Raw genomic sequence first — 18777 nt, 5'->3', positions numbered from 1 at the left:
ATATTCAAAATATAAATTAAAAAAAAGAAAAAGGAAAAGGGAAACAACATGGATAAATCCTACTAAAAAAATAGGCAAAACTATAATGTTAATCTCTCAAGTTTATCATGTATGCACAATTGGTCATTTAAGTTTCAAGTGATCGCAATTAGTCTCTCAAATTTTAAAAATGAGTTGTATTAGTCTTTTTACTAACTGCTGTTAGTGTTGTTACTTATATGGCTAATGGAACAATGATTTGGCATTTTTTTTTTAATGATGTGACATTTTTTAATTAAAAAGTTACAATAATTAGTTTCCACATCATTAAAAAAATTGCCAAGTTATTATTCTGTTAGCCACGTAAGTAACATCACCAACGTTAGTTAGTAAAAAGATTAATACAACTAATTTTTAAAACTTGAAGGACTAATTGCGCTCACTTGAAACTTAAGGGACCAATTGCGCATACAGGGTAAACTTGAGGGACCAACATTGTAGTTTCACCAATTATTTAATTAAATTTCACCTCTAAGGAACTACTGTAACCAATAGAAATTGCAAAATTTAATTTTGACTTGTTATAGATTCGGATTGGAACAAAAAATAGATTCGGATTGGAACAAAAAAGGGCATATGATTTTTTAATCAATTTAGGTTTTTAGGATAATTGGTAGTTTATTATAGTATAACATGAAATTTGTTTGTCTATAGACTCTATACTATGCTTGTTTCAAAGATGATGGCTTAAGGCTTAATCTAGCTATTATTATAACACATTCTAACATTAGTATAGTGGAGGTAAGAGAGTTTACAAGTTGCCAGAAAAATAAATTAAATATGTTACTGAAAATATTAAAAAAATGTGATAGAAGGACGAGGAATAACCCTACGAAATGTTTACACGCTAATGCTTTTCATGCAGAGAGTAAGATACTCTTTAACCTCAATGAGAAATAAGCGAGCAACAACAAAGACAAAAAATGGATCCCCAAAAATAGAGAAAAAAAGAAAAAGAAAGAGCAAACACATAGAACTTAGGCCTAATTAAAGATTAGATTAATATACTAGCCTTTCTTTAAGTATAAAGAGAAAATACAATACTGGTGATATACTGTCTATTGAGGATGACGTCATTATTCAGCCTCAAATTCGAATTCAACTGAATCACACTGGAATTCAAGAGTTAAAAGATACGATAGATATTTCCACAAAAAAGAAGAAGAAGAAGATACAAATAATCACAGAAAAATCCTAGGAGACATTATCTCCATCTATCTTGTTTAAAATGAATAAGAAAAAGATAGAGGTAATCACAGCAAAATCCTAAGAGATTATCTACATCTATCTGGTTTAAAAAAGAAAACAGACGAAGATAGAAATAATTATACCAAATCCTAGGAGATATTATCTCCACAATATATATATATATATATATATATATATATTATAAATAAATACAAGAAGCTTGGTAAGGCAGAAAAGCATCACATATCCTACCTGCTTCCAAAAGCACCTTAGACGACCTTCAATCTTCAGGATGGTTAAGATATTGGTTTTGAATTTATGTTGTAATAAAAAATTTGGTTGTACAAAAGTCACATCCAAGTTTGTTGTCCCTTAAAAGGAATTGTCGTTATCTTACTTAGCTCTCTTTTATTTCACTATACAGTACATGCACCAGCCAAGGCATGGGAGAATGTCGATGTGAGCAAAGGAAGAGGAAACTGTTAGGACATATGTGTTTTCACTTATTAAGAACATATGTCACTTATTTATATAAATTGGCTAATATTTTGACAAAACGCACTTTACTTGTAATTGGGTAGTTCTAGGTGTTTTTAATATTTCAAGAAACAAGTTTTCAAGGTCAAGTGTTGAAGTCATCAAGTCTGTCCAAGAAAAAGCAAGCTGAAGTGCAATTTCATTAAAACTTGACTGTCGAGATTTAAAATTTCAGATTTTCTGATCTGATTTTCTTGGGATCCGTGAATATGTTTTTGAGCCTTCTTTTCTCCAAACCTTAAACATATAAAAGGATTGTTTTAAGAGTCGTCAAGTGTGATACAAGTTGCAAACTCATTGAGCAATCTCTATTCAAGCAAATTGTGATCAAAAGACGAAGTTCTTGACCTAGTTCATCTTCTCTGAAGAAGTTGCTGTGTATTTGCACCATAGGGTTTTGTGACCAAGCATCTTCCTGATCTTCATCATGTAGGATGAATTGAAGAACTTTGCAGCCAACCTTTCTTCCTTAAGTTAGTGCTTTGAAGTCGCGTACTGGGATCTGTGCATTGGTTAGTTACGTACTTGGGAGCCGTGCATCAAAGGTAGGAATTGTCGCTACAGATCAAGTCCAATTGGGTATTGGGGTAAGGGTTCAACTGTAAGTTGGTAAGGTACTGGGGATTCCTTTACTTGTAACCGCTTGATTTGATAATAGTGGAGTTTCGAGAGTGGTGACTTGAAAATCACCTGGTGAGATTTTTGCCGCGAGGTTTTTCCCCATTCGTAAACAAATCACCGTGTCATTTAATTTCCGCTGCATATTTAGTTATTTAGTGATTTGTTTGTGCTTCCACATATTTGCATGCTAAATTGATTAATTAATAACTTGGCTAATTAATTAATTGGTTTAATTACAAGGGGTCATTCAGATTGTGGCCTGTCAAGTGGTATCAGAGCAGGCACACTCTGATTAGGTTTAATCTTTGCTGCGTTAATCTATTGACCCCTGCTTGTCATGGATAGAGGACAGTCATTGATTATAACTCCTTTATTTGATGGCACTAACTATGCATACTGGAAAGTACGCATGAGCGTTTTCTTGCAGTCTTTAGATGAGAAGGTGTGGCAGGCTGTAGAGATTGGCTGGACCAAGCCAAAAGAAAAACCGGCCGATTGGGATGACGCAAAGATCAAGGCGGCTAACTTCAACAGCAGAGCGTTAAATGCCCTATTTAGCGCAGTCACCAATGAGGAGTTTAAGAAGATATCCTCAACTGAAACTGCTAAGGAGGCTTGGACCATTCTCCAGACAACCTATGAAGGAACAAAGGCTGTCAAAGATTCAAAGCTTCAGAAGCTTACTACAAGCTTTGAAGAAATTAAGATAGAGGAGGATGAGTTAGTTTGATGAGTTCTATACCAAGCTAAAGGACATAGTGAACTCAGCCTTCAATCTTGGGGAAACCATCCCTGAACCCAAGGTTGTAAGGAAGGTGCTTAGATCTCTACCTGANAAGTAGGTATGCATTGACATGGTACTCAAGACTCACAAAAGAGAGATAGTGACTTTCTGAGGTCAGCAACTATAGAAACACCCTTATTGGTTGAGTGCATATTAGACCACTTCAGGGACACGTGTATCACCTACAGTGCTTCTGATGTCCCTTTCGTTGCCAAAAGCTGTTCCCTATTTAGTGACAAAGTCACCTACCTACATGCCACAGTGCTGATGTTGTCGTACTTTCTCTCTTCCAATCGCCAAGTAATACCCAGTTGTAGTAAGGTCCAAAATAAGAAAATGATGACTTACACCTGTCTTTGTACTCAGCCATATTCCTCAGATTATAAGAGAAACATGCAGTTGGACTTTAAGGGTAAGAACCCAAGTAGATCTTTTGAGAAGAGAGTGGAAAGTTGATAAGATAGTGAGATAGAAAACAAGGTCTCTCTTTTAAGAAAAAAACACCCTTATTGTACAAGAGTGACCTCTTTCCATACATATACAGAGCTGAACAGAGCAAGAATGATTATTTCTTGCTCAAACCGTGGTTTTTCATCCATTTTTTAGGTTTTTTACGTACTTCTTGTGTCCACTTATATTCTTGCTATAACTTTCTTCTTCTTTTGATATTATGATGTCAAAGCTTGCATTTTTGTCACCCATGAGCTTTTTCATCGAGATGTACTATTAGATAGCTTATTCACTCTCTCATATAAGTTTAAATCTAACTTGCACGTACACCCACCTTTTGTTTTTATCTCATTCTCTCTCCCTATTTTTGTTTTCTTTCGTTTTCACAAGGTCTGGTATAAAATTTTTTATTTCTCTTCTCTATGATTTTAATTTCTATCTTATTAAATAAGTGAGACATGCAATGAGGGCTAGATTTTAAGCTTGCATATAGCATAAAAAAATAGTATATATGTAAATAAATAAAAATAAGTATACATCATTTAGATTTTGGAGGAATACTCATGAGCCAATTATTCATAAGAAAAATGGTAAAAGTATTAGAAATTTTATTATGAAAGCTTTACAAACTAAAAAGTAAAAACAAAACTTATGTGATTGGTGCCAACATACAAAAACAAAGCTCTTAAATTCTTAATTGCTTAATTAAAAAAAATTAGTAATTTTATTATGAAAGCTTTACAACCTAAAAAGTAAAAACAAAACTTATGTGATTGGTGCCAGCATAACAAAATAAAGCTCTTAATTGCTTAATTAAAAAAAAAAAACTTTTTTGATAAATTTTAATGCTTCTAAGTAAAATTATTGTACTCCTAGCATAACAAGGACAAAATTGCAAAATGCCTCTTTTGGGCAAACTAAGCAGCGTTTTGCCCTTTTTCTCAAACTAATTAGGAAAATGTCCCTCTTTTGAAAATCGAGTTTCTTAAAATCGATTTAGACCTTATAGCAACGTTTTTAATGAGCCTATAGTGACGTTTTCAGGACATTTAGTGGCGTTTTGTAACTCGATTTATATAAAATCGAGTTAGAGGTAAAAAAACATTTAAAAAATTGCCTATAACTCGATTTATTGGAAGTTGAGTTACAAAACGTCACTATAGGTCATGAAAATGTCACTATAGGTCTTTAAAAACGCCGCTATAGGGCTCCAGAATTTTTTTTTTTAATAACTCGATTTTGAGAAAATCAAGTTTCAAAAGAGAAGAATTTCCTAATTAGTTTTGAAAAAAGAGCAAAACGCTGCTTAGTTTACCCAAAGAGGCATTTTGCAATTTGTCCAGCATAACAATGCTCAATTTAAAAAAAAAAAAAAAACCTATTTTGAATGCATTCCAATTACACTACCAACTGTTTACGTGCGAATGTTTTTTATACAGAGAGCAAGAAACTCTTTAACCTCAATGAGAAATAAGGGAGCAACCGCAAAGGCAAAAAATGGAGACCCAAAAAAATAAAATAAAAATAAAACACATATAACTTAGGCCTAATTAACAAAGAAAAGCTTCAATAGCTCTGTGTGTAACCTCCCATGTTGTAAGGATTGTGTTGCTGCATCTTTGCGATTCCAAGCTGTCCTTGCATCCCATCCTTAGCATACTGCTGCCACATCAATTGTTCATCCACCAACAGCTTCTGCTTCTTCTCCATATCTGACATTTGCACGTAAGGCGGCGGTGCCACTGCCAATGAGGCTGCAAAAGGGTCTGCACTACTACTCATAGCTGAGCTGCCTTCGGGTGTTGGTGGTGCCGGCAATGCTAGCATTGCTGGCCTTCCAGCTGAATCAAGTGCAACACTGCTTGCACTTCCACTAACCCCAAAGCCAGGGCCCTGATTTGCTGCATTTGTTTCTGACTGTTTATACATGCCATCAAGCAATAACATGTCAAAACCACCTGGAAGTGATGGCTTCTGCCCTGACAGATTGCTCGCTGATTGTACCAATGTTGATTCCCAGTCTGCATTCTCATCATTGAAGGCTTCCCATGCAAGAGCTGGTGCTTGATTTGTTGGTTGTGCACCCCCATCAAATAAGGCTAAGGCTAATTTATCAGCATGTTCTTCACTAGTAATTGTACCTTCTCCTAAGTTCAACAAATCGCCTTCTTGTTGTGTAATTTTAGTTTCTTTTTCCTCTTTCTTTATTGGTTCTACTTCCTTTTTCTCTTCCACAACTGGGGTTTCAACAAAACCCTCTGGTGGTGGCAGAGCCTTTATAGCATTCATATCTTCTACATTTTCTTCCACAGGCACTTCCTTTTGCTCCTCTTGTTGAGGCTTTGATTTTTTGCATTGTTCCAAAGCTGACTTGTCTCTTATGAATTCGTCCATTATCTCAAGTTTCTTTCGGGTAATCTTCTCAAGCTCTGGGTACTCAGAAGAGCGTGCAATCCCAATGCTCTTGCTCCAGGCATAGAACATGTCGAGCTCATCAAACTGTTTGCCAACTCGGCAAAACATCTCGTGGATCTTCACACAGTCTTGGACTTCTTGCTCCATGAAGCGGTCTACTAAGATACCCATTATTTCTGTTATGTCATAGTATATTTGGAAACTCTCTTTCACAATGGGGTACAGAGCCACTATCACAACTCGGTTGTTCTTTGCTTCACCTGGTCCAATCCAGAAAATTATCATATTTATAATCACTAGTGCCTGATTGCACCAAAGTATGAGTAATGCAATACAAAACATATTTCACAATTACTTAAATAAGTAATTGTAATTGGAGTAACATAACTTTCATTTAGGTTTTCCATTGACACTATACGTACACCAATCACAATAAGCCATATCATTAGTAATAAAAAAATTGCAAAAATTATTTTGTTTAAAGAATTATTGACAAAATAGTTACGTTGATGAATGGAAAGTTAAAACATTGAAAAAGCTTAGACAATAGTCTCTTAATCCTATCATATCATTGGCACGGCACTAAAGATGAACATATCTAGTAGTGGTACATTGATTAGATCTTCTAAAGTTTTTAAGGGAACTTTATTATATTATAGAGTTTCTAGAACCCTATCCTATCTTTTCATTTTAAAATAAGTGAGTTGGATCTTGTAACTGTCATCAATATTTAAACAAATAGTGACTAATATCATTTCAGAATTATTTAAATTATAGATAATTTGGCAAAATTAAATTTGTACCTTTTAAAATGAATGGTTTGAATTTTGAGAAATTAATGGTGCAGTTATTTTAAGAACTTCTAGAAGATCCTAATACGTGGCAGGGCCGGCTCAACTATATAGGCAATTGATGCAATCACCTAAGGCCTCCAAATGGAAGAAGACTGCCTCTATTAAGGACTTTTCACTTAGCAAAAAAATAATAGATCTGTCCCAAAATTTTTAAACAACAAAATTTAGTATTTTTCTTGAAAAGAATAATACTACGGACAAAACAAAAATCACACTTCTTTAGAACTTACTTATTGTTATGCACTCAATGCTTATCCATTCAATGCGGTCAATACTTTTTATTTAGATTTAGCTTTTAACTCTTTTTACATGTTATGTGTATACAAGCAAAGAAAGAAAAAAAGGAAAAAAAAAAAAAAGAGGTTCTTTATTAGTTAGTTTTGGCTTCCCTGACATGTATTGTACAAAAGCAAAATAATTTTTTTTATTTAGTCAGCTAGTTTTCTAAGTTTCTATCTTTTATACATTGTGTTACCTGTGTACTAATCTTTATAGCAAAATCGATATGCTTCTAGGCTAGATGAGATTACAGTAAAATGTAAAAGACCTCTTTTCATTTATCACATAAACTTATTTATTAATTTTACATTTCAAAAGATGCAGAAAAATAAATGTTTAATTAATAATAATAATAATATTAAAAATTAAATTTTTTTTATTAATATTTAAATATAAAAAAGGCCCTTATATATAGTTGTGGACTTAGGCTCCGAAATGTATTGAGCCGTCCCTGATACGTGGTAAACAAACATACATGCATTTGAATACAGTGGACATTCATAACAAAATTGTAATGGTGCACATTAATACAGACCTGTAGGGCGACATGCTAAGAGTCGCTCAAGAAGCTGTTGCAAATGCTGCATCCTTGAAAATATAAGTTCATTCTTCATCTCACGCACTGGTGTAGCTCTTGGAGGTGCCTGGTTATGTTGGCTAGCTTCCTCATCATCTTCATCTAATTCTTTTCATTTATCACATAAACTTATTTATTAATTTTACATTTCAAAAGATGCAGAAAAATAAATGTTTAATTAATTAATAATAATAATATTAAAAATTAAATTTTTTTTATTAATATTTAAATATAAAAAAGGCCCTTATATATAGTTGTGGACTTAGGCTCCGAAATGTATTGAGCCGTCCCTGATACGTGGTAAACAAACATACATGCATTTGAATACAGTGGACATTCATAACAAAATTGTAATGGTGCACATTAATACAGACCTGTAGGGCGACATGCTAAGAGTCGCTCAAGAAGCTGTTGCAAATGCTGCATCCTTGAAAATATAAGTTCATTCTTCATCTCACGCACTGGTGTAGCTCTTGGAGGTGCCTGGTTATGTTGGCTAGCTTCCTCATCATCTTCATCTAATGCAAAAGCACTGCGTTTTCCCCTCCGGCTTTGCATCCTAAACTCAAGCCTTTCATCAAGATACAATGCATACGTTCTTATAAACGAAGAATAATCCCATGAATTTGAATGTGAAATGTCGCGGAAATCTGACAAGTTAAGAAGACGCGTGCCGCGCCTAGTTGAGAAAAAGATTTCTTGCTCATACGCCGGATCACCATCAGAGAGTAGCCTTTGGATCAACATAAGTGTTTTAAGAGCCACAATCCAATTCTTAGTCTTGCTGAGGCGCCTAGAGAGGGTGTTCACACAAGAGCTTATATATGCACGTGAATAGCACGTTAAGCTAAGTATTTCACGTATGTGTCTCTCTTCTGCTGGGTATTCATCGTGTCTTGTTGCCTTCACAATGGCTACTTCAAGGTCTCCTAGTGAGTTACTGCTTCCAACTTTTGCTAGGCTTATGCTGGTCTGGTCCTTCACTGCTCCTATGGCTTTTCTGATTGTGCTTGGAGCCATGGATTTATATAAGTCAGAAATATGGTTATTTTTTTTTTCACTTGGTGAGGCTGATCTGACAAAACAAAAGCTTCATTATAATGGTTTTTGAGTGCTATGCAAATCAAAAATCATGAAAAATTAATTCAAAAATTCATTTATTATATTGTTAAGGTGACACTAATCATATTAATTTTCATACCAATTTATAAACATTTTGTAAAATTGGATTCATTCATGCATTCATATACAACAAGATGACATTTATACTAGCTTTTATTAAGTACAATCCGTAGCATGCATAAAAGAGAAAATACTACAATATTTGTGACATACCAGGTGTTAATGATGACACCATGATGTATTAACGTAATTATAAGTACAAAAACCTTAACCATTAATCTAGACTATCTAGTAAGGCAAAAAAGCATTATCACATCCCCTTGTTTATCTCTTTACACCAAGTCAATGAAATGAATGGCCTATCCCACCAGCACATAAGCCTGCAAACACACAGACACCAAAAGAAGAAGAAGATATCCTACCTGCTTCCGAAAGCACCTTAGACGATCTTCCTCAATCTTTAGAATGGTTGAGAAATTTTTTTTTTTTTTGGAATTTATATTGTAGTACAAGCTTAAATTGTACAACAGTCACATCAAAGTTTGTTTTCCAGCTAAAAGAAAAAATTCCATAGGCAGCAGCTAGCTGCTGTTAAAAGGATTGTTGTTCTCTCATCTCTATAGTCTATACGTAGCTCTCTTCTCTTCTCCCTTTTCCTTTTGTTTTTGTCTAATGCTCTATTCTTATTTTCCATCTCTTTGTTCCTCCGATTGCCAAGGATTAATTACACCCTCCTTATTTCAATGGACCATGCATAAGCCTTAATTTTAGCATGAAAACATGGAAATTTGATGGGAGACAATGATCCATATGGCACTTTGATATTTGATACAGTTAAAAGTGTTTGACTCAATGATTAAAAATCATAGGCCTCTTTTTTACTTTTTTTTTTCTTTTTTTTTTTTTAAATGAAGGGCAAATTTTAGGTACGGCTAATTCTTTAAGTGTTATACATTAGAATCGCCAATTAACTTCAATAATTTAAACCACATGATTAAGTTTGTTTATTAGTTAATACAATAATGTAGTTGAATTCAATTAAAAAAAATTTAAGATATAGCATTTAAGAAATTGTAATTAAAGTTTGTCTTAAAATGAATTTATACGTTTTTCTGTTGTCAAAACCCTTTGACCCTTTCAACCTCGTTGTGACCACAAAAAATTTGTAATAGTTACAGCTAGAATATAAATCCTCAATTTCATTTTATGTGTTCCGCTTTATACTCTACCAATCAAAACTTGTCAAAGAAGATTTGTATTCATTAATACTATAATGTAAATGTACAACTTTCCATGGAAAACAAATTTACATCATATACGTAGGGTTGGCCTTTTGAACTTTCAAGTGACAAACTTGAGTGAATCTGAAGAATCATGCAAAAAGATATTTAGTAAAAAAAATTTAAGAGGAAGAAAAGAAACAATTTATCCAAAAAGAAGGAGGAAGAGAGAAGAATAAAGAACTGAGGTAGAACGTAGAAACATATGGAGTTCATTTTATTTATTTATTTATTTATGAACACATATGAGGCTTTGCACAAGCACCCCTATGCCCCTCAAAGTGAAATATGAAAAACAAAAACAAAAAGTCTCATGGATCTTGCAAATCAAGTGATAGTTTAGGATAAATATTTAAAATTTACCCAAACTTAATTTATAACAATAAAAAATATAAAAACCAAGTTATTTATAAATAGTTTGGGCTCGATTTGGGAAAAAAAAAACATGTTTATTTTTCTTCATTTAGCAAAACAGCCAACTCAAGCTTAAATTTATGCTTGATATTTAAACAAACTGAGCTCGAACATAAAAATGTACTTATAAACAAGCTTGAGAGGATGAGGCTTGGTTAAAATATATATAATAATATATGTTTTTATGTAGATTGTATAAATGTTAAAATATATTTATATTTACTTGAGATTAGATTATATAAATTTGTAAACAAGTTTATAAGATATCAAATGATTATTTGCAATTAATTAAAAATATTAAATAGTCCATTTTATAGTAAACTTATATATAATGTTAAACAACATAAGGTTCATGAATTTAATTTTTATAATCATAAAAAGAAATCATTCTATCTAATTGATTATAATAATATAATTTCAACTATAATATTTTAATTATTTATTAATAATTAGCATATATTTTTTAGGGATAAAAAATGTAAGTCTTAATGTTTACAATATGTGTGGGGAGGAGGAATAAGAAGATGATTTTTTACCACTTTAATTATAACTTGCCATGTCAATAGTCACGAAAAAAAATGTGTGCCTAGCTAGCTGTGTTTTAAAGCAATGGTAGCACCTGATAAAGATATTAGATAAATTCGACACAATTAAGAAAAGATCATCTTCCATAGAAGCCGGGCAATCTTGGCAACCACTAAGACAAGAACAAACCATGATGTCCATGTCAATAGTTATTAAAAAAAATGTGTGTGCCTAGCTAGCTGTGTTTTAAAGCAATGGTAGCACTTGAGAAAGATATTCGATAAATTCGACACAATTAAGAAAAGATCATCTTCCATAGAAGCCGAGCAATCTTGGCAACCACTAAGACAAGAACAAACCATGATGTCCCTGAGAGCACGACTAGGCCAGCCACAAACTTATATCCCTTTCCAGGTGAAGCTCTCTTCCAAGGTTGATTGAGCATTTGGTAATTATGAGTAGGTGAAGGATGCTTGCTTGAGCCATTAATTTGTAATAGTTTATCTAAGGATTGCACCCCCAAGGACCATCCACTATTATGAACTGGATTTTCTACAGCTGAGGCATGGCTTGCAGGGATGGACTCTAATAAGGATTGGAGACTTGAATAAATGGCACTTTGTGTTCCTGTAAACACATGTTACAATTATGAATTAAAAAGATAAATATATATCAAAGCCATAAAAGAGAATACTAATATTAGCATTATCACTTTCACATTGGTCCACCACACAACATGTCTGCTCAATTGTTGTGAAAGAATTTGTGAAAGTTGTGTCCTTAGACTAGAAAATACTAGTTCCACTTACCAGATTCTGTAACAGAAAAGCTTTCATATTCTTTGTGTAGTTCCCAGGGAGCAGTAGCTGGGTTATAAGACAATACTTCATCTTCATTAATTTTTGTTACTTCAAAATTGTTGTTCATGAGCTGGTAAAAAGTTGCAGTAATCAGATAATCAACAGAATATAAGTAAAATTATAACCAAAGCCTATATTGTAACATGGTTCGTGGGTATAACACGGGTGAAGCCAGATTTTATTCCCAAGGGGGGCCAATGCATAAAATCATAAAGATAAACAAACAAACAAACAAACATAAACCTAGTTAGTACCTTTGAAGACATATCAAGAGTCTCATGTGACCAATGTGGTTCCTGTAGGATCACTGGTTCCCCATCAATTGATTGAGGCATAGGAATATCAAGTATTGGATCATATAATCTTTCTGAATAGTGCACACCAAATCCCCTATTAGGGTTAATTTCAGACTCTTTTGCTGCTCTCAAGAACTCATTCTGTTCAAGCAACATTTGATCTGTAACACAATCTGCTGCCTGACTATTGCAGATATAGTGACCATTAATCTTGTTAAGTTCTGCCAGGAAGCCAAGATCCTCCAAATCTTTGAATATATCACAACCATCCCAACTTGGTGGAGCTTCATATTCACTTTGATTGAAATTGAACAAGTCCTGATATTGGTGGCAAACATGGAAAAATATTTGCTTAAGTAAAACTTGCAATATCATTGATGTTACCGAGTCACAACAGATAATAAGAACAAAGATGAAAGTCAGTCATCAAGCAATGCAATATCTAGTGCCCATTGTTCTTGTTGTTGCAAATTGAACACCTTGATTTGCATATTTCAGTTCATTGTTTGATGGATGTACTAGATTACGAAGCATATTATTAGGAAATTATGTGTGTGCACTTATATCACCCCACCCAATAAAAAAAAAAAAAATACTCATAAGAAATTGATAGTAGTTTATATCCAAAATGACTTAATTCTTGAATACATAGTACAGACTTTGAACCTCTTTAACTCACACTCATTTTCTAATGTGGAATTAACCCACTATTTTTTCTTTTGAGAATAATAAGAGTATGTTTGGTAACTATTTTTTCTCTTTATTTTCTGTTTCCAAAAGCAATTTTTTATTTTTGAGACTAAAAAACTTATTTGGCAACTCAAAATGGATGGAAAGCAAAAACTGGTCTCAAAACTCAATTTGTGAAGGAAACTGAAAACATGCAAAATGCTGTTTTTTCATTTTCTAATTTTCAAAAGTCAATGAAAATATGCATTTAATTTAATGAATCTATCTCATTTAATGAGATAGCATTAGAGTTCAAATTCTAGTAACAACATATTTTAGTATTTTCTATTTTTTTTTTAAAAAAACTATCTTTTTAATTTTAACTAACTAAACATGTTTTTGATTTCAAAAATAAATAATAAAAAAAATTGTTTTTTCTTTATATTCCTAAAAACAAGTTTTTGAAAATAGAAAACAAAAATTGTTATCAAACATAACCTAAGTATTTTAACACACACACAAGGAAAAGAGAACAATAGTCTGGATTTAATATTGCATAAACACTAAGCAATCTTTACCATAAAGAATTTAGAGATATAAACTTTGAATTGTTCATCTTATATGCTGAAATGAAACCTCTAAACACACCAAGAGAAACTGACTCTATAACAAACATAGACAACAACAATAGTCTAGCCTTCGTCCTAAAATTTTGGATTGGAGTTGGTTATAGATTCTTATAGATTAGTTAGGGTCGGTTTAGGGTCGGTTATAATTATGAGATATTATACCAACCTCATTTTTATTGTTGTTGTCGACAGGCCAAGTAGTTTCTTCAACCTTTGTTAAGTTATTGTCACCCTCTAAGGAAAAAGTAAATTCTCCACTTGACTCTGTTAAAATGGGAAAAGCCTCTATCGAAGATGAGAAGACGTTTGTGTCAACTGGCATGCTTTTCATCACCATAGACATATTTTGATCATCGTCGGCCATCACATGCTGTGAAGGGGGCTGGTCAGGAAGTTGGGGTGATTCAAAAGCAGCATTGTTTAGCATATCATCTTGACATGAGTCCCAATTTTCCTGGTTCAATGGTGTTCCACTCTGTACACCACTCTTATAGATAACTCTACAGAGTACATACAAATCCTGCATCATATGATTTACGCCAAAAAAAATTCTCAGAAAACAGTGGCTAAATAGCCAGAACAATTGGCAAACAATGCGATTGTCTATGAAGCTGAACTAATGTACAAAAGTTATTTAAGTAGAACCATAAAATAAGGAAAAATTATTAAATACTTCTGTAATATAAAGACGTGGTCTACGCACCAATAAATATAAATAATATATAAGAATGATTTTTTTTCAAAGGATGCTCTAAAGCTAAAAAAATTAATTTAGAAAATATTTTTAGAAACTTGTTATGAAAAAAGAAAAAAGCAACTGATTTTTCTAACAGTTTCTTTTTTTTAATATATCTTATAAAAGTGGTATTAATTTTTTTTTAAATGATTCGTTAAGAAATAGTTCTAAGAGCACTCATTAACCGAAACCAATATACAGTATTATATCACTTGTATTTTGAAAGTATTTAATAATTATTCAAAAATAAATAAGAATCACCCTCCAAAAAGGAAAAAAGGTACCTGTATATTGATATCGAGGTCCTTATCAAGTAGTCTATATTCATGCATTACCCAACTTGTTCGGGCACCTCTTGGCGGCCGACCAGTGTAAAAGACAAGGATCTTCTTCAGTCCCAAATTTTGTTCCCCATGAGAAATAGTTCTATCTCTTCCACTAACTTTCCAGTATCCAAATTCATTAGCACGATTTATCTTTGAACCATTTGCGTGCTTCTTGTTTCGGGGACAAAAGAAGTACCACTCGTTGTCACTAGATTGATATTGACTTCTTCCTATAGTTGATAAAAATGTAATTAGTATTAGTTATCACATGACCAAGCTAAATGAAACTAAAACATGTGTTAAGTTTATGTATGATTTATATATTTTTTTTTGATAACCAGCCAATTCATTAATGAATCAAATTATGATTTATATATAATTGTGTCTACCAAGAGCTTTATAACTTAATTGACATATTCAACACTATAAAGAAATTTTAAGTGAAGCTTATTTCATTGGAAAGTAGACATTGTAGACTTCAAAACCAATGCAAATTTAATCTAATTTGGATTTAAAATGAATGAAATATGACAGTTAAAAATTGGTACAAAGTGTTGTACCTAAAATTCATTTGACCCTTTATTTCATATAAATTCATTTGACCTAGATATTAAAGGTATTGATTTATTTACATCTACTAAATTTTTTCTTCATTTTTTTTTTTTTACTTTTTCAATACAAAAGTAAAGAGTATTTAACCCCAAATTCTTTATACAAGAAAAATCGAATAATGCCTAAATCACAAGATTCTTAACATTCATATCACACATATATCAAGCAAATACCTGGAAGGTCCCAAGGAGAATATTTGTATAGGTCTAACTCCGAAATCACTTGGAAATGGGATGGGGCTCCAGTGACTTTTCTCTTAAGATAGTAATTTAATAATTCAACATCTGTTGGATGGAAACGGAAACCTGGTGGAAGAAATGTGTTTTCCATCGAATTGGAAACAGCTGGAATGGTACACCCCTGAGGAAAGAAAAACAAAGCATCAAATCATTTTCTACCAAACAAAAAACAAAGCATCAAATCGTTTATTATTTATTGCAATGAATTATGATCGTGTTAACTGGCAATATAAGTATGTGTTTAGTGCAAAACAATGTGAGTGGACCTTATAAAGCTCAATGACCTATACATATTAACACATAATTATGCATAAATTGGAAACTACACCTTAAATTTTAGTGCTTAATTTTCTTGGAATTTCACATTAGCAACTGCATGCCACACAATTTAAGAGCTTTTTTCAAAAAAATAAAACACTGACAGTTTGTCTGGACTTTGGATGGTTAAAATTAAAACAACATTTTAAAAAAGTTAAAAATTAGCAAAATTTGTTTGTTATAAATGTTTTGTTGCTAAACAAAATACTAGATTTTATCCTTCTTCTAGGTGCTACAATTTTTTTTTGATGGAAAATTTCCTTCTAGATGCTACAATTATTCAATTAATATGGGGAAGACAGGTACTGTGAATAATCATTTACTCATCCTTGAATTTCTAACAGTGGAATACACAGAAACAAGTCAACTGGTTAAGAAAAGAAAAGGTCTCTACTTCCCCAAAATTTATGACTAATGGCCTACAGAGGAAAAATTTCACCCTGTTCTCATTGCATGTTTCCTCTCCTTTATATGTGCGGTCCACCCTCATCTAAGGGAGAAGAAATATGCACCGAAAACAACAACTTCTCCTACAATTGCCACTATTTATTATAGCACTAAAAACTAATAAATGAACATAGACATCATTTTTGACTAAAATAGTCTAACACGCACTGTAAAACATACGTCATGGCTTGCCACTCTTTATTGCAACGTGGCCAGTATTAATTGCACTCAAATATATGAATAAAATTGTATTTCAATTCAATTTCATATTCCATATTAGAGAGAATTTTTATGTTTATTTATTGTTTGAGGGTAATTATTAATGAATAATTTTAGAAAAGTTAATATTAGTATGAGAAAAATAAAAAAAATTTCAAAGAATCAATTACTTCTTTTTTTCTTTTATCATAAAAATTTATAAAAATACTTCTTAAATCGATGTTTTTAGAGCATCCGTTAATATTTTCTTTATTGCTTTTACCCTAGTTTCATATCCTTTCTTTGACCCCATACACAAACAAAGAAAATATGAACACACTTTCATGGTTTAATGATTTTGAAGTTTCAAATTTTTCTATATATAATGCATGATTAGCCCATATAGTTGTAAAGTAAACAAAATAATCATAATATATAGTACAAGTACTACAACTTTAGGATTAGTTTATGATTAACTAGTATATAAATCTTATATTAGAGTTCATGCTAACACATAGTTCATAATAATAAAGATGAAATTGTTCAAGAGTTTTTCGTTATGGATATATATAGGTAGGGCTATAAACGAACTAAGTTGTTTATGAACAATAAGAACTTGGATTGAAAAAAAAAAAAAACTTGTTTATATTGGTTTGTCTCTCTCTCTCTCTCTCTCTCTCTCTCTCTCTATATATATATATATATAAATATAGATTTGAGTTTGGATTTTATAATTTTGTAAATAGATCTATATGATAACAAATTATAATTTGTAGTTTATTGATAATATATATAATCAATTCATAGATTTATGAAGTGGTAAAAAAGTTTAGTCTAGTTTTTATTATATATGAGAAAAGAATAAATTAAACAAGTAGCTTATGAACAAATTTGATTTGTTCAATAAAAAAAAAAAACCAAACTTAAACATATAATTTTATTTTTTAATGAGCTCTAACTTGACCATGTTGGAAATAAAACTAAATGAATAAACTTAAAATTTTAGTACTACTCATATTACAACCTTCTTCCCTCTACCTCAACAATAATTCTAAGTAGGCAGTCGGTGTCAAGAGCAAACGTACTAAACGTCTAAACCCATATTGACCCAAAAATATGCAAACCACCGCCACTAAAACTAAACCAATAATCCACGTTCCTTTTTAATCCATCATTATCCACAAAATCACATATTCACATGATTCTGCCCATTTGGATTTGTTTGCTGTAGCTTTCAGAGTGGCATCGAACCTAACGCTCTTCTATCGATTTCAAACCATTTCTTTCTCCTCGAACATTCACCATGTTTGTCCTCATCAACTTCCTTTTGTCTTTATAAGCAACTGCATCCCTTGCTCCAAAACTTCCTTTTTATGATGGATCTATTTGTATTGTTGCCCTTCTTATCTATACTACTACTTGTTCGCATAACAACTAAACATGGGGAATAGTTGCATCTCCATCTTTGCAAACAAAAAAACATAGAGCCCCTCGCAAGCTTTCACCTACCTGCAACATATAGGCATACATATGCCAAGATGCACTAGTTTCATGCCTCATCATGTGACCATACTCACTCATGCGCCTCACAATGATGGAGATGCATCAACTCAATCATTTTTTTTGCCCACCCACTACGCTTTTCATTTGCTAACGTATTTTCTTGCAATCGTTATCAGCCATCATCATCCTATGTTGATGACCACTGGCATCTGTTGTCACCCACATGCCCAAATCTCTCCCACATGTTCTGACCTAATTACATTTTACATTCCAAAGTTACGCATAATAATTCAAGCTACAGTCATTCTGTTCCAACCTATCATCCACACTTCATTTAATTTGGTCTTGCCTAGTTTACTCCACATAAAATCCGATTACGCTTCTTCATGGTCTCACCTTCTTTGTAACTCAAGTTATTTCCAAGTTTTCACCTTGAGTTTGAAAGGAGATGTAAAAGATATCAAAACCCAAGTTTTTTATACTTGGAGTACTAGCATTATAACTCTGAATTAGTCCAGGATTTAACCTAGCTACTCTGTATATCCTTCAATGGGTTCATTATAAAACATAAGACTTAAGAGCAAAAATATAACCAGTAAAAACTTTTAGCTATGAAGGTAGGCCCTTAAGATCAAACAACAGAAATTTCATGCGTTCTTTTCTTTTCTTTTTATTTTTGCCCTTATTTTCTTCTCCATAAATTCTCATATTTTATCATTATATCATAACTATGTCCTATTATTTTCAAAATGATATTAAAGCTATGTTTTATATTTTACAATATATAATAATAAACATGTTGACCCTCATGGTAAACCACATTAATCTAATTCGAACAAAACATGAAAATAATAAAAGC

At 32.2% G+C, this 18777-nt stretch overlaps 2 protein-coding genes across 2 annotated transcripts; both read right to left on the bottom strand.

The window, feature by feature from the left end:
• Positions 1-5001: 5001 nt before the first annotated feature.
• On the bottom strand, positions 5002-9543 carry LOC111995242 (putative clathrin assembly protein At1g03050). The gene is made up of 4 exons (XM_065782185.1): positions 9289-9543; positions 8185-8819; positions 7703-7855; positions 5002-6294 (listed from the first exon to the last, which is right to left on the bottom strand). The coding sequence occupies exons 2-4, from the start codon at positions 8762-8764 to the stop codon at positions 5186-5188; spliced, it is 1842 nt and encodes a 613-aa protein (XP_065638257.1). The 5' UTR covers positions 8765-8819; positions 9289-9543; the 3' UTR covers positions 5002-5185.
• A 1837-nt stretch (positions 9544-11380) lies between these two features.
• LOC111995304 (NAC domain-containing protein JA2L-like) lies at positions 11381-17996 on the bottom strand. Its single transcript, XM_024027222.2, has 7 exons — positions 17925-17996; positions 15387-15573; positions 14560-14831; positions 13706-14059; positions 12200-12559; positions 11895-12015; positions 11381-11712 (listed from the first exon to the last, which is right to left on the bottom strand). Exons 1-7 carry the CDS (start codon positions 17994-17996, stop codon positions 11381-11383), a joined length of 1698 nt encoding a protein of 565 aa, XP_023882990.2.
• Positions 17997-18777: the final 781 nt, after the last annotated feature.

This window comes from Quercus suber, unplaced genomic scaffold (assembly GCF_002906115.3).
Source record: "Quercus suber isolate HL8 unplaced genomic scaffold, Cork oak 2.0 scaffold_292, whole genome shotgun sequence".
NCBI lineage: Eukaryota > Viridiplantae > Streptophyta > Magnoliopsida > Fagales > Fagaceae > Quercus > Quercus suber.
The sequence above is the reverse complement of the archived record's forward strand: the minus strand, read 5'-3'. Positions and strand labels throughout refer to the sequence as shown.

Coding starts and splice junctions, on each gene's coding strand:
- LOC111995242 (XM_065782185.1), bottom strand. CDS start 8,764: ATGGCTCCAAGCACAATCAGAAAAGCCATAGGAGCAGTGAAGGACCAG. Junction 7,856..8,184: donor GCGTGAGATGAAGAATGAAC/TTATATTTTCAA, acceptor GTGATAAATGAA/AAGAATTAGATGAAGATGAT. Junction 6,295..7,702: donor CTTAGCATGTCGCCCTACAG/GTCTGTATTAAT, acceptor GGATTGGACCAG/GTGAAGCAAAGAACAACCGA.
- LOC111995304 (XM_024027222.2), bottom strand. CDS start 17,996: ATGAGTGAGTATGGTCACATGATGAGGCATGAAACTAGTGCATCTTGG. Junction 14,832..15,386: donor TTCTCCTTGGGACCTTCCAG/GTATTTGCTTGA, acceptor TATCAACTATAG/GAAGAAGTCAATATCAATCT. Junction 14,060..14,559: donor ACCTCGATATCAATATACAG/GTACCTTTTTTC, acceptor CATATGATGCAG/GATTTGTATGTACTCTGTAG.